At 40.5% G+C, this 12,378-nt stretch overlaps 1 protein-coding gene across 4 annotated transcripts in view; it reads left to right on the top strand.

Annotated features, from left to right (window-relative positions):
* The window catches only part of sema4ba (sema domain, immunoglobulin domain (Ig), transmembrane domain (TM) and short cytoplasmic domain, (semaphorin) 4Ba), a 77,376-nt gene that overhangs the window by 50,807 nt on the left and 14,191 nt on the right, over positions 1–12,378 (top strand). For all 4 annotated transcript variants that reach the window (XM_074677727.1, XM_074677726.1, XM_074677725.1 and 1 more), the window contains one exon: positions 3,309–3,695. In XM_074677727.1, the coding sequence (XP_074533828.1) occupies positions 3,578–3,695 (118 nt within the window). In that variant the 5' untranslated portion in view covers positions 3,309–3,577. The remainder of the gene's footprint in view (positions 1–3,308; positions 3,696–12,378) is intronic.

Raw genomic sequence — 12,378 nt, 5'->3', positions numbered from 1 at the left:
CCACTTGCTGTTTTGACGTTAAAACCAGTTTAGTAAAGCCTGAAGTTGATAGACAAAAAAAATGTTGAAACATTCTTCTGAGTTGCCATGAGTTGTAAACCTGTTGCTTAGGGTTAACCTTCTCTGCCACATGGAGATCTCTCTAATCCTAGAATTGATGGGGGCGTTGATGGGGTTGGTCACAGACTGTCAGGAAGCTCATGGACATTTCTTGGGGCTGAGGGGAATTCTTGGCTCACACCACTTTTGGGTGAAAAAAATTGAAGGAATGTCACACAGAAGGGAATACTGTTAAACTGAATCATGGTGTGGGATTTGGTTAATTTTAGATGATGTTCTAGTCATGTTGGTATTTAGAATGTGATGACCCCTCTAAACCCCTAACAGCAAGATGTGAAGTGGTAAAATGCAGCGATAAAGCAAAACTCTGCTCTTTATCATGTGCAATTCAATCAAAAATATTCAATTAATATGCTAACTGTTTGATTATGAGCCGATCAATCAAAGAGTCATGACTCTTAAAAAAAGAAAAAAGGACGTCATCTTTCTCGACTCGAAGTGAGGATATCACAAAAACTGCTCCTCCTGGTGACAGTATAGGTCAAAAAATCTATCTCCCCAGCCATTCCAGATAGGCTGTGGTCAAAGTTTTAAAAAATGAATATACCTTGTAGAAATGTTTCTCACATCTGATTTCTGTCGCGATTTTAAGGTATTATTTGGCTGCCTTGTATTTAGGTCCTGTTTTCTCTGAAAAGTTTTGTTTTTATTAGTTTTAAGAGGTTTAAGATTAAGCTTTTCCTCATGTTTAACGATAATTGACAGCTGCCATTCTCGTGTATTTTTCTCATAGATTGTAAAATATGCCGGGAGGGAGGCAAGGAGAGATTTGACTCCTGGAATAAAAAATTATTTGTGTCACCCAGCTCCACCCAGACTCTCTGAGTACCTCATAGCCTCTACTGCACAGACTTTGACTGCACAATGGTGGTGCCTCCGACAGAGGTATTTTGGCTTTAAAACCATACAAGGTCAAAGGCGGGGCCACACTGTCCACTCTTTATACAGTCTATGATAAAAAAAAACAGTTGAAGTAATTCATTTTTAAGATGAGATAATAGTCACATGAACTATTCTTTTTTTGTTATCAAAAATGATTTGAATATTTCAGAATCACAACTCATCCTTATTTATTAAATCCTCTATTTTGTCAAATTTCGTACTATTTGTTTTGTTGGATCAAACTATTTGTTTGATAATTGTTGGGGTTTGACGTGTGCAATGGTTTTGCGAATGCATATGATGCTATAGGGGATGCATAGTGAAACTCCAGGAAGATTTAAGAGGAAATCATAGACAGAGAGATGAGAGTATCAGCCATAGCCAGAGCACACTGTCACGTCTGTGTAGGGAGTGAAAGGGATGATTCAGTTTATGCATCATGCAGGCGAGAGCTGTGAAGTGCAGGGTTGCATATAGATTTCTGTGCTGTCAGAGGGGCCCTTGTTTCCTCGCTCATGCTGAGTCGATCTCTCTACACGTACCTCAGTCAGATTCAGCTGGATGCATGCAGGCTTCTCTTTCTGACTGCCACACAAAGCCAGAATTAATGTGTGCTTCAAGTGGTGTCTCACTTTGAATTGTTTCACACAAAGGACACTAATGATGTCTGTAACATCTTACAGTCCACTGGCGTCAGAGAGGATGCTGTGGGGGGGCATCATCCTAAAAATGTCATTCAGTGACCCAGCCCTGCAGGTTTTTAAAGCAGGAGTTTGCCAAATCTTGTCTGCTTTTGTCATCATGATCATTAGAATTCACAGAGCAGCTGCTGTAGGTTGAATTCTTTAATGCCACAGTATCCGTGGAGGGTAAGATTTGGATTTACTCTCTCTTCTTTTGACTTCTTTAGTTCTGAAAATCTAACTCAGGTCATTTTAGATTTTAGGGATCTTAACCCAGAAGACAAAACTTTCTGTGTTGTTTGGCCTTCTGGACACTAAACTGACTAGACACAATAGGTCATAAGTCATTTTTAATATTCAAGTCTTGTACGACTGTCTCCTGCAGTAGAAATATCACTCCTTCTGTCTTCTTCCCTGGCCTTCATCACAGCCTCCCCCGCTCCTCTGAATGTCATGTCTCCAGCTCAGATTCAGAGATGTCTGTGTTTGCTGCGAGTGTCAGACTGCTTATTGACTCAGAGTCAGGAGCCCCTTGATAGAGAACAGGGATAGCTTCACTTGCTCCTTTTAGCAATTGATTTCCCTACTGTGCATAAAACAGAGTCTCTCATTGGTTACATTCAATGAGGGGTCCTGATGTACACCATAATGAAGCAGACTGGTGTCCGGGTGAATTATCGTGCATGTGTAACTGAATTGTTCTCCTTTTTTTTTTTGTTGGAATAATATTTGTACTTCAGCTTCATTAAGATGTTTTAAAAGGATTGCTGAGGCATTGCGGATAAAACAGTTGGCTAGTGTCAACTTCTGAGAGTCAAAAAGAAAAGTTTAAGAAGTGATCTGCTTTGATCAGAGAAGTGAAACAGCAGATGTTCACAGTGTTGTGCACTTTTTATCTGAATGAATTCCTCTTTAAAACTTGGAGCAGGCAAGACCAGAACCCTCCTTTGACCTGTGGGAATGAAAACATATTGCTGTATCAGTGGTTACAATGTATAAACACCATTTCTCAACACTTGGTAATTAAACCAGGGTTCAACCAGGGGCACAGTGCAGCAGAAAGTCCTGTAATTCCAGTAATATGAGCAGTTAACTGGGTGTCACCCATTTTCATTGTCTTATAGTTTTAACAAGATTTCTAGGAAATCTCTGCTTTCATTTCTCGGCTGTGCAGAGCACAAAAGAGCTGACACGAACAGCTCAGATCCAGAGGTAAAGGCTTTTGAAGCTCACCGTTGTTTTTTGGTATCTGATACTACTATATTAACCTGACCTGAGCATGGTGCGCGACGGTCATCTATGTATTGTTCTGTTAATGATCTCCACTTATATATGACAATACTAAAAGTTCTGCACATGTATCAAAGCAATAAAAAATGACTGTACAACTACTGTTGTGTAACGAGAAGAGAAAAGGTCAACCGTAACTCCTCAAATGGAGGATGTAGACTTTAGTCATGTCAGTTTTGTAAACTCATAAGCTGGCATTATGTTGTTAGGTTTATGTTTTTAAAATGAAACATTACAGGTGACATAATGATTGAACAACTGAGCAGTATTATAATGAAAATTACTATATTACATCAAGTCTGTAATTTAAATGTTGTTTCTCCAACTTTGCAGATTCCAACTGCAGCCCTGTGGCATTGTTCGTGCATGGACACTGACTGGTGGAGGTTTTCTGTCTTATTCTGAGGTCACAAGCCATCACTTCAAGCCAGCGTCATCCTCTGCTGGCCAGAAGGAGTGCAGAGACCAGCCATTCAAGAAGCCCCAAACTGCAGGAAGAGAAGTGAAATAAACACGCCTTTTTAAAAGACACTCTTCATGAATTCATGAAAACCTGAAAGGCAAATACTGCAAGTTGGCTGGCGGTCCTGAGGGGAGGAGGCATGAGGACACTGAGTATGGCTTGGCTATGTCTCCCGGCCTTTTCCGTCCTCCTTGTTTGTTGCCTTCAAACAGCAGTCACAGAAAACGATGTCACTCCTCGTCTCTCCTTCTCCTACAGTAAGTTTTCTCACCAAATGTATGCTTTGTTTCCTGAAATAGAGCTTGTGTCACAACATCCATTTGCTTTGGTGCAAGGGGTTAAAATCATTGGGCTTTTCTCGGGTTGAAAAGATGGTGTAAATTTGGGACATGTGCAGCAACAATTGGCACTGTCCTCACTGAAAACATGACCTTGTAGGTTACTGTCAAATAACTGATCTCACATTGTGGCTGCTATTTTGACTGTAAGAAAGTAAGAAGCCAGGTGAAGTATGAACCAGCAAAAAACCTGTTATTGCACTGTCAAGTTCCTGATTGGAATACTGTGTGACCACATGTCAGCTTTTACTTTCTTTAAGTTAGTACTTTGTAGCACTTACATACAAACTGCAAAAACCTAAAAACCAAGCAAATGATAGTCTTATTTTGAGTGAAAAATGTTTTATTGGACTTATTATGAGCCACATTCACCTGACAAGTCTCAAAAAAGCCTTTTTTTAGACATCAAAAGACAAAAAATGATACCTGAATTGCTTGTTGAAGGCAAAGAGATAAATACACATAAAAAACAGACAACATGGTAAAAAAAAAAATCAGGTGTCATTTTCGTATTTTATTATCTTAAAATAATTTATTTTTCTGGACTTGTCAGGTAAATATGGCTCATATCAAGTCTAGTAAGACATTGGTTTCTACATACAAGACAAAAACATTTGCTTAGATTTCAGATTTGGCTGCTTATCATTAAATGACATTTCCATTATCACAGTCCAATTAACTTAAACAGCATACTTTTCTTGAGCCAAACAACTGCCTTTTGTGCAAAACCATGTTCAAGGAGTATAAATCTAATCATAGTGTGATTGTTCAACACCTTTGACCTGATGTTTACCATGGGTAACATATTTGTACTGTGCTGATGTGTGAGGTTTTATGACGTGTTGCCTGCAAGCGGCAACCTCCAGTCTAAGAATATGAGACAATGCGGAAGTGCTAAAATCTGCGGTTTCTTGAGTGTTCGGTTGAGGCTGGCTCCGGAAGTAGCAGAAGTCACATACACACCAATCCAAATAACGCCATTTTCAAAGCAGAAATTAACCTGTTAACAGCCTGGTTCAAAAAGCGTCTCCTGTCTGAGTTGCTAACTTTACTACCTGCACCCACTGTACGGGGGGTGAATTTTTTTTCCAACTCGGCCGTTCAGAGGATATTAAGATCGCGAGGCACAGCTGAGGGTCACGTGACCGACAGGAGCCCTATGGCTGTAGGCTAAGCCCTTGCCACCACCAATATGGCCGCTATAGCCGATGTGCTTCATTTTCCGTTACAGAAACAGACAGGTGACGTGGGCGAGACTATGTCCATGTTTTCTACAGTCTATTGTTGCCTGCCATCAGTGGAGGTGTGTGAAATTAACCTGTAGTTTTATAAAATGGAAGAGCTGAGCTGTTGCTTTCTCTTGTACAGCTGCTACAAGAACACAGCTGTCTTTAGTGCAACTGCATAATCTAGAAACATGTTTATGACCACAAACATGAACAGGAGCTGTTTTTAAGTGAGCTATCTACAATGTCTTGTCTATAACAGGGTAAACAGATATTGCTGTACATTCCCTCCTCACCTTGCTTGACAGACTGGTTCTGTCGAGCCTTGTTGTCCCCTGTTCATTAAATCTGCACATTGAAAACAAATCAGTGCACCTCATGTACCGTATGTGTCCTTTTATAAGAGCTAAAAGGATTTAGATGGGCGAAATGGAGTTTGTCTACAGCATAATGATTTAAAATCCATGTAAATCCACGCAGTGAATGGCAGCTCCACCAGGCTGGCTCTGTCAAGTACCTACAGGTCAGACATAATTACAAACTGAACGAGCCTATTGTGTTGTGTCTTACACAGTCTCAAAGCACTGACAGTTATTGCTGTTATATAATGCTGTGGGGTTTTTTTCTTTTAGCTTTAACAGCAACATATCATTCAACCCAGAGAAACACAACAAATCCACTTGTCATATTTCATCCTGAAAATAAGTTTGGGATCACCAGTTCACCTTTGGCTCAGGATGTCTGTGCATCATGATTTACTTTGCTTCCTTTTCGTGTCTGTGCCATCATCATTAGTCCAGAGCTGAGATTTTATCAAATGTAATTTTTAAAGGACGCTTGATTGCACTTGAGATGACAAGCTGGATTTAAACATGTACTTTGCCTAAGTATCTAAATGTTAAATTAACAGAAAGATAAATTATGAGATCAATGCAGGCTTTCAATGATTAAACCGGGGTTAGTGATTCATGTTCAGGCATCATTAGCGCCTTAATATCAGGGAGGATTGAGTTGACACATTTCTGTTCGTAATCTTAAGGATACAACTTCCAGTTTGTGGCTAATTTTACGCCATCAAGTTTTCAAATAGGTCAGCCATCTAAAGCCTGTCTGAGCGTGTACCTTTCCTCATGTGGGACCTCTATATCAACAGGTAATCTCTCTCACCTGTCAGCATCAACAAAGCCCGCAGCTTGGCCCTGATGGAGCGTTTCACAACAGCCCACATCATCAATCACTCACTGAAAAGACACCTCACGTTCACACTTCCCTCGTTTGGATGGAGAGATTTGCTTTCAGGGCGTGCAGCCAAAGTTGGACAGCACCATAAAAGACAAAAATTATGATCAGGCTTTACATACGTGATACTGTATGTTCTCAGTATCCCAAAGGCAAGGCATCTTGTTTCTTATTTATTATCTTTTTATTAATCATTTATTTATCAGTTTACTGTTGCTGAAACATTCATATTATTGCACAACACTTGAACTTCACTGATAAGCTCTGACCTTTCTTTACTAAGTCATGCAAGAAATAACAGCCTTCACAGCAGAGATAATTACAATCTGCCATGAAAGTCAACAGAGTCATTTCATCCACCTTGACACATTTTAAGACTCATCTTGACTTTAAAATCTACAAACTGGCTCATGTATTGGGTCACTGTGAACTCTCTGACACACTTAGCACAGTGCTGGGGTTTAAAGGACCACTTATTTGTGTTTAGTTTTAAATATAAGGCAAAAAATAGGGTTAATCTGGCTGATAAGGGCTAACAGGGCTTGATGATGGAGTTTGTCTTGGTGCGGTGTTGTCGGTTTTGCTACACTGACATACTCCAGCCTTGTGCAGGGAGGCTTTGTCACATTGTGTTTACAGTATCAAAGCAGAGCTGAAGGCCTCAGGGGCCTGAACTTTATACAGCATTATCTGCATGGTCTGGTCATGCTTTTTGGTCCTCTCTGTCCTTACTGGTTGCTTGTTAGCTTGACAGTTTGCATGCCTTGACTTCAGGGATGTAGGCGGGTCAGAGAGCTACATACACGTAGACCAACTCTCCCTCCTTTTCTCTCATGCCCTCTGTGCCCCCTGGTCCCCGCCTCTGTCTTAATGAAGAGGCTAATCTGCCATGAATAATGAATGGGGATTTGTATGTGTTATGGTGTGAACACTCCTCTGGTTCTCATTATGCGCCTATCAGGACGGATCATGGGTTCAGGGAGTCGAGCCTGCATCTGCTTTTCTCTCTGCTTTTGTTCCCGGCTTTAACGCAGACCATGTTGAATGGCTTAGTGTGCTGGAACACTATTTAAAGACACCTTTAAGCTGTTTATGGTGCCTGATCCACTCAGCTCTGTGTTTGAAATCACATGTGTGGATAGTCATGCTTTAGTTTGTATGTAGGGGCCATGTCACACTGGGAACAAAGAATTCTTAATTATTTATAAGCTGTGATGTCTAAACTGACGGATCAACCACTCTGGGGTGATTCAAAATGACAGCGCTGTCAGGTGAGATAAGAGCTTTTGAATAGGGCTGGTGCTATGTCACTTAACAGTGGTTAATGATGGCATGAATGCTGACACTGCACAGACCACTTGTTTACATCTTTGATATAGTAGCAATGTTGAAAGGCAAAGTAACTATACGTTTAAAAAAATGACCAGGACTCAACCAGACAAATCAATATTGAAAACCGCACTATGTTCACTTATTGGAGTGATTGTGATTCTTCATTATTTGGTGGAGTCCTTACTCCAACCATGAATGCCAAAAAGTCCTCTTTTATATCTTGGTAAATATAATGGTTAAAACAGCTGTACTGGCAACATAAAGTGTCATTTACATTCTTAGAGGGCCCATATTATGCTCCTTTTCTGAAGTTTATTATGGTTCATTGATGTCTTCATGAAATGGTTGTAACATATTTTGGTCCAAAAAGCCAATAAATCAAGCACAGCAGTATTGTTTCCAGGCTCTCATAGCCCCTCTGTTCAGAATGCTCTGATTTAGTGGGCGTGACCTTCATATGTAAATGAGCCACAGCTGATACTGTCCCGCTCTTCCACGTCACTGAGAGCGGTGCCATGAGCTCCGAGTGCACAATGTTTAGAAAACAGCCAAGCTCGTTAACCGTAACATTACAGGCTAAAACAACAGGCTAACCGCAGCTACAGTTAGCATCCTGAAGCTAACACAGAGACAGAGGGACACTGAGGAAAAGCTCTTACATCTGCTCCACAGCACACAGCATTTGAAATACTCACATTTCCAGGGTCTGAGGTTTGTTGGCGGATGGTTGGTAATGCGCCTGGATTCAGGACCAGTCTATTCGCTAGCCCTCTGTTGTACTGCCCAAAGTTGGAAAAGCAGTCGGCCGTGAAATGACAGCACACACATGCACAGTTTTACTGAGTGTAGCTGGCACATTTCCTTGATAAATGAACTCTAGCCACTTAGTCTTGTCCTCTTCCGAGATGGGAAGCTTGTGCATGGAACTGTGTGGCTGTATACAGCCAAAAATAGAGCAGTGATGGCTCTTCAACTTTGGCCTAGGACCCACAAATTTCACTACAAGACTTAATAATATGGGACCTTTAATGCGCATTTTCTGTAGACAGACCATTTAATTTCATTCCATGGTTGCAATCTTATGTCACAATGTTGATATGATTGTATGTACTCAGTAAATGATCTCTCTCTATGCAAATGACATCCTTGTTTTGGAATGTTTTAATATAACACTTACCCAAGGTTGTTATCATTTTGCATTTTTCTCTAGCATTCATTTTTATTTCTTTTCACTTTTTTACAACTTTGGATTGGTTAAATTCGTTTTTTAAAGCAGGGTGTCTATTTTAGTTTAATTTTTTTTTAGATACTTAGTTTTACCTTTTTTTTATTAGTTTCAGTATTAGTTTAAATTTTTGGTGTTATATGGGATAGTTGTCAGCAGCAAACTTAAAAAATGTTTGGAAAAGCTATATGTAATAAAACTCGAAACATCATACCATTTTCAAAAAATATCACTGAGGACAGATAAACAACCATCCTCATACAACAAGAAAGCTTTGTCTGCCCTACAGTTGTGTCATGCTCCATTACGCTGCATGGCTGGAGATTAGCTTCTGGTTCAGGGGGGCCTGGTGCTCCCCCTTACCTTGACAAGGTAAGCTAGGATAGCCTCCCTGTCTTAGCCTTCCAAATGGACTTTGAGATGAGTGGGATCTCTCCCCTTGAGAAATGTTCTGAATGTTTTATCGCCTTTCACTGCAAGGCATCTGCTCATCAGAGAGTCATATTCAAAGGAATCCAAAATGGGACACTGGGATATTCACCCAAAACCAGTGAGCTTAGGTATGAGACACAGTGACAAAGGCAAACACTAAAGACATTTTTTTATAGTTTGTTTATTTCAGTTAGTTTTGTAAACTCACATTACAGTTTTCATTAGTTATCGTTTTTTGTAGAGCCACATTTTTTATTTTTATTTCAGCCAATGAAAATGTTTTTCACCACTTATTTTTTATTTTTATTTTTTGTTACTTTTTGTTTACTACAACAGCTTTGCACCCACTTGATCCTCTTGGAAGAGGAACATAGTGCATTTTTAAAATCATCTCCACATGCTAACTTTTAGAGTTTTAATAACATCTTTCTTGATTCTGCTTTGACTGTAAATGCACGGCATGCCAGGTTAGCCATAGCTGCTACACACTTGTCACGACCTCATGTTCCCTCTTTGTTCTTGATGCTCCAGCACAGTTTGGAGGAAGAGGTCATGGTGAGTTACTGGTGAACCAGCAGCTGGTTTGCATTATTGTGGCTAATCTGGGGTCAGCTTTTGATACTCCCTGACCAACATATTGCCTTGTCAACCTTTTTTTTTCATGGGAAAAGAATTCTTCAGAGCTGTGGCACCAGCTCGTTTACAAAGGTTTAATAGATTTCAGATAGGGTGTTTTATTTGAATGTTAACAGATGCATTAGCTCCTGTCTTTCAATAAATGGCTCTCCAATGCCTTTTACAGCTCATGCCTGCTGTGAGAAATACGAAATGCACATACTTTACTTCTACACTCCCCAGTTTTGAGAGTATTTGAGGCATTAAAATGACTTTCCAGTCGCTGCTTCCTGAAACTGTTCAGAATTACCACCGATCTCAGCATCAGCATGATGTGCTGGAGAGACAATATCCTGCTAACAAGATGCAACCCCACACATCACCGAAGCAAACAGCAGGTTCACAGCTTGCCTAATGAATGTCCCGGTGAATTAACCCTGTTCTCCTGTTGTCTTAATGTGGTCCAGATGCTTCAGTCTCTGTCCTTCAACTTTCCAGATCTGCTCTCCCAAACAATTACCCATTCAGCAGCAGTTCTTAATAAGTGGTTTAAAATGACTCAGGACAATTTAGTTAGTCCTCCACTGTGGCCTGTTTTCTGTCACGATGTCACTGCACAATGTTTCTCTGGCATTGATCCAGAAGGATTCTCAACGGCAACCTGGCTTTCTGTAGGCAGAGGCTCCTAATTACTGTATAAAAGTGATTGTATTAACAAGTGTGAAACTAAGATCTTGTTTCCCAGGTCAGAAACTGTTTATTTCTCATTTTGCTTGCAGGGAGAAGTTAACATATTAACAGACTCTGCTCAAGTTATACAGAGACTTTGTTTCACTGTAATTAGCCACTGATATAGGACTTACTTCTTTAAATCACTGTTTTTCTTGTAGTTCTTTAGCAGGGAACAAGAACGAGTGCTTCAAGTGAGGTATGCAATCCTGTGATCTCCTGAAAAAACAGCTGTAAGAGCCGATAAAGGCAGCACCCTTATAAGGGAGGGCACTGATTGAATCAGTCTGTTATAGTTGCTCCACAAAGGAAGGCACTTAGATCTCCGTCACCAAAAGACAAATCACTCTACAGTTCCTCTCTTGAGGGAGAATTCCAAGCTTTTAATTATCCCTCTAGTTTTTACACCATCGGAAAATCAGCTGCAGAAATGTAGGATTCCTTTAAGCCCGATGTAATTAATTTCTAAATAGATTAGCCAGCCAGTCTGGGTTGGTATTTCAATCCATTTAGCAGTGTCACTTGCAGAAATTACTTTTAATTACATAATAATAGCAATGATCTCGTGTATTGCTCACAGCTGCCAGAGTTTGAACGTCTGTGTGCTATTTGTGCACTTCCAAGAGGGTCATGGAAGAGCTGTGAACCCAACAAGGCAGCTCTCTCTGGATCAGAGGTCAAGTTGTGGTTACACAGAGAGATGTGGAGTAATCCTGCTCAGTCTGCTGGCTCCCCCTTGGTGTAGTGTTCAGTAGTCAGACCACTGATCATACACATGCTTGACCTTAAACTTTATAAAGAACTGGGTCTTTAGATTCTGTCTTGGCTGTGATTCAGATCTGCCTTCCAGATCTCCTTCGCCTCTGTTTTTGCTGGATGCTGAAGCATGATGCATGAACTTGCACAGAGCAGATCAAGCATCACAGGAAGTCAGAGAGATAGAGTCAACAGATCATAGGTTTTCAGAGACTTATGAAGACAACAATAAATGAAGAGAAGTTTGTCATTGCAGCAGGAAGGGCAAGAAAACTTAGGTATCGTGACTCCAGTGATCCTGTGGTCCAGCTTCTGTGACAACTCAGGTGTTGATGGATGGTTGAGTAAGGAGCCAAACAGTCTTTCAATATTCCCACCTGATTCAACCTGGCTTGGATTGTAACTTTATTTGTACATCACTAAGGACAAAGCATTTCCGAATGAGCTGACACAATGTAAGTGGTCATATCACTTTCTTTATTTATCCAGGCTTCCCTTTCACTATGTGCCCTGGTCTTATTTTCTTTGGCAGCTTTGTTGGTTTTGGCTTTACTTTTCACTCAAAGGATGACTGATTTGAAAATAAAGATCATAAGAGACAAAGTTCATAGGTAACTGTCTTGTGACACACAGAACTTAGTTTGTTGTTAAGTCACACGGCACAACTGGTACACTGATCATCTGTTCTATTAAGAAAAACTTCTCAAAGGTTTCCACTCAAGAGACAAAGAAAGATGACCTTTCTAGCTTAATGGTAACTTTGTTGCTCTTCTAAACACCTTCTGTCAGTGGCTGGAAAAGATCCAAGCTCTTTCACTTTTAAGTGCTGCCTCTTTGAACTGTCCTCCTGACTGAATCCCTCTTCCTGATGTGCACCACAACATTTCTGGGGCTGCATCGTCATGAAGAGGCCCTGCAGGAGTCAACCTCAGACAGACAGACAACAATCGAGGGGATTTTTAAGAGACTGTGGTGTCCATAAAGTTCACTTAAGGTACACCCATTTAGCTGTGCTAGCTTGAGATGCTGTTTTAACACTGATGCACGT

This window comes from Halichoeres trimaculatus, unplaced genomic scaffold (genome assembly GCF_033239565.1).
Source record: "Halichoeres trimaculatus isolate MK-OKI-2021-1 unplaced genomic scaffold, fHalTri1.1 fHalTri1_scaffold_10, whole genome shotgun sequence".
NCBI classification, from domain to species: Eukaryota; Metazoa; Chordata; class Actinopteri; order Labriformes; family Labridae; genus Halichoeres; species Halichoeres trimaculatus.
This window is presented reverse-complemented; position numbering and strand designations above follow the sequence as displayed.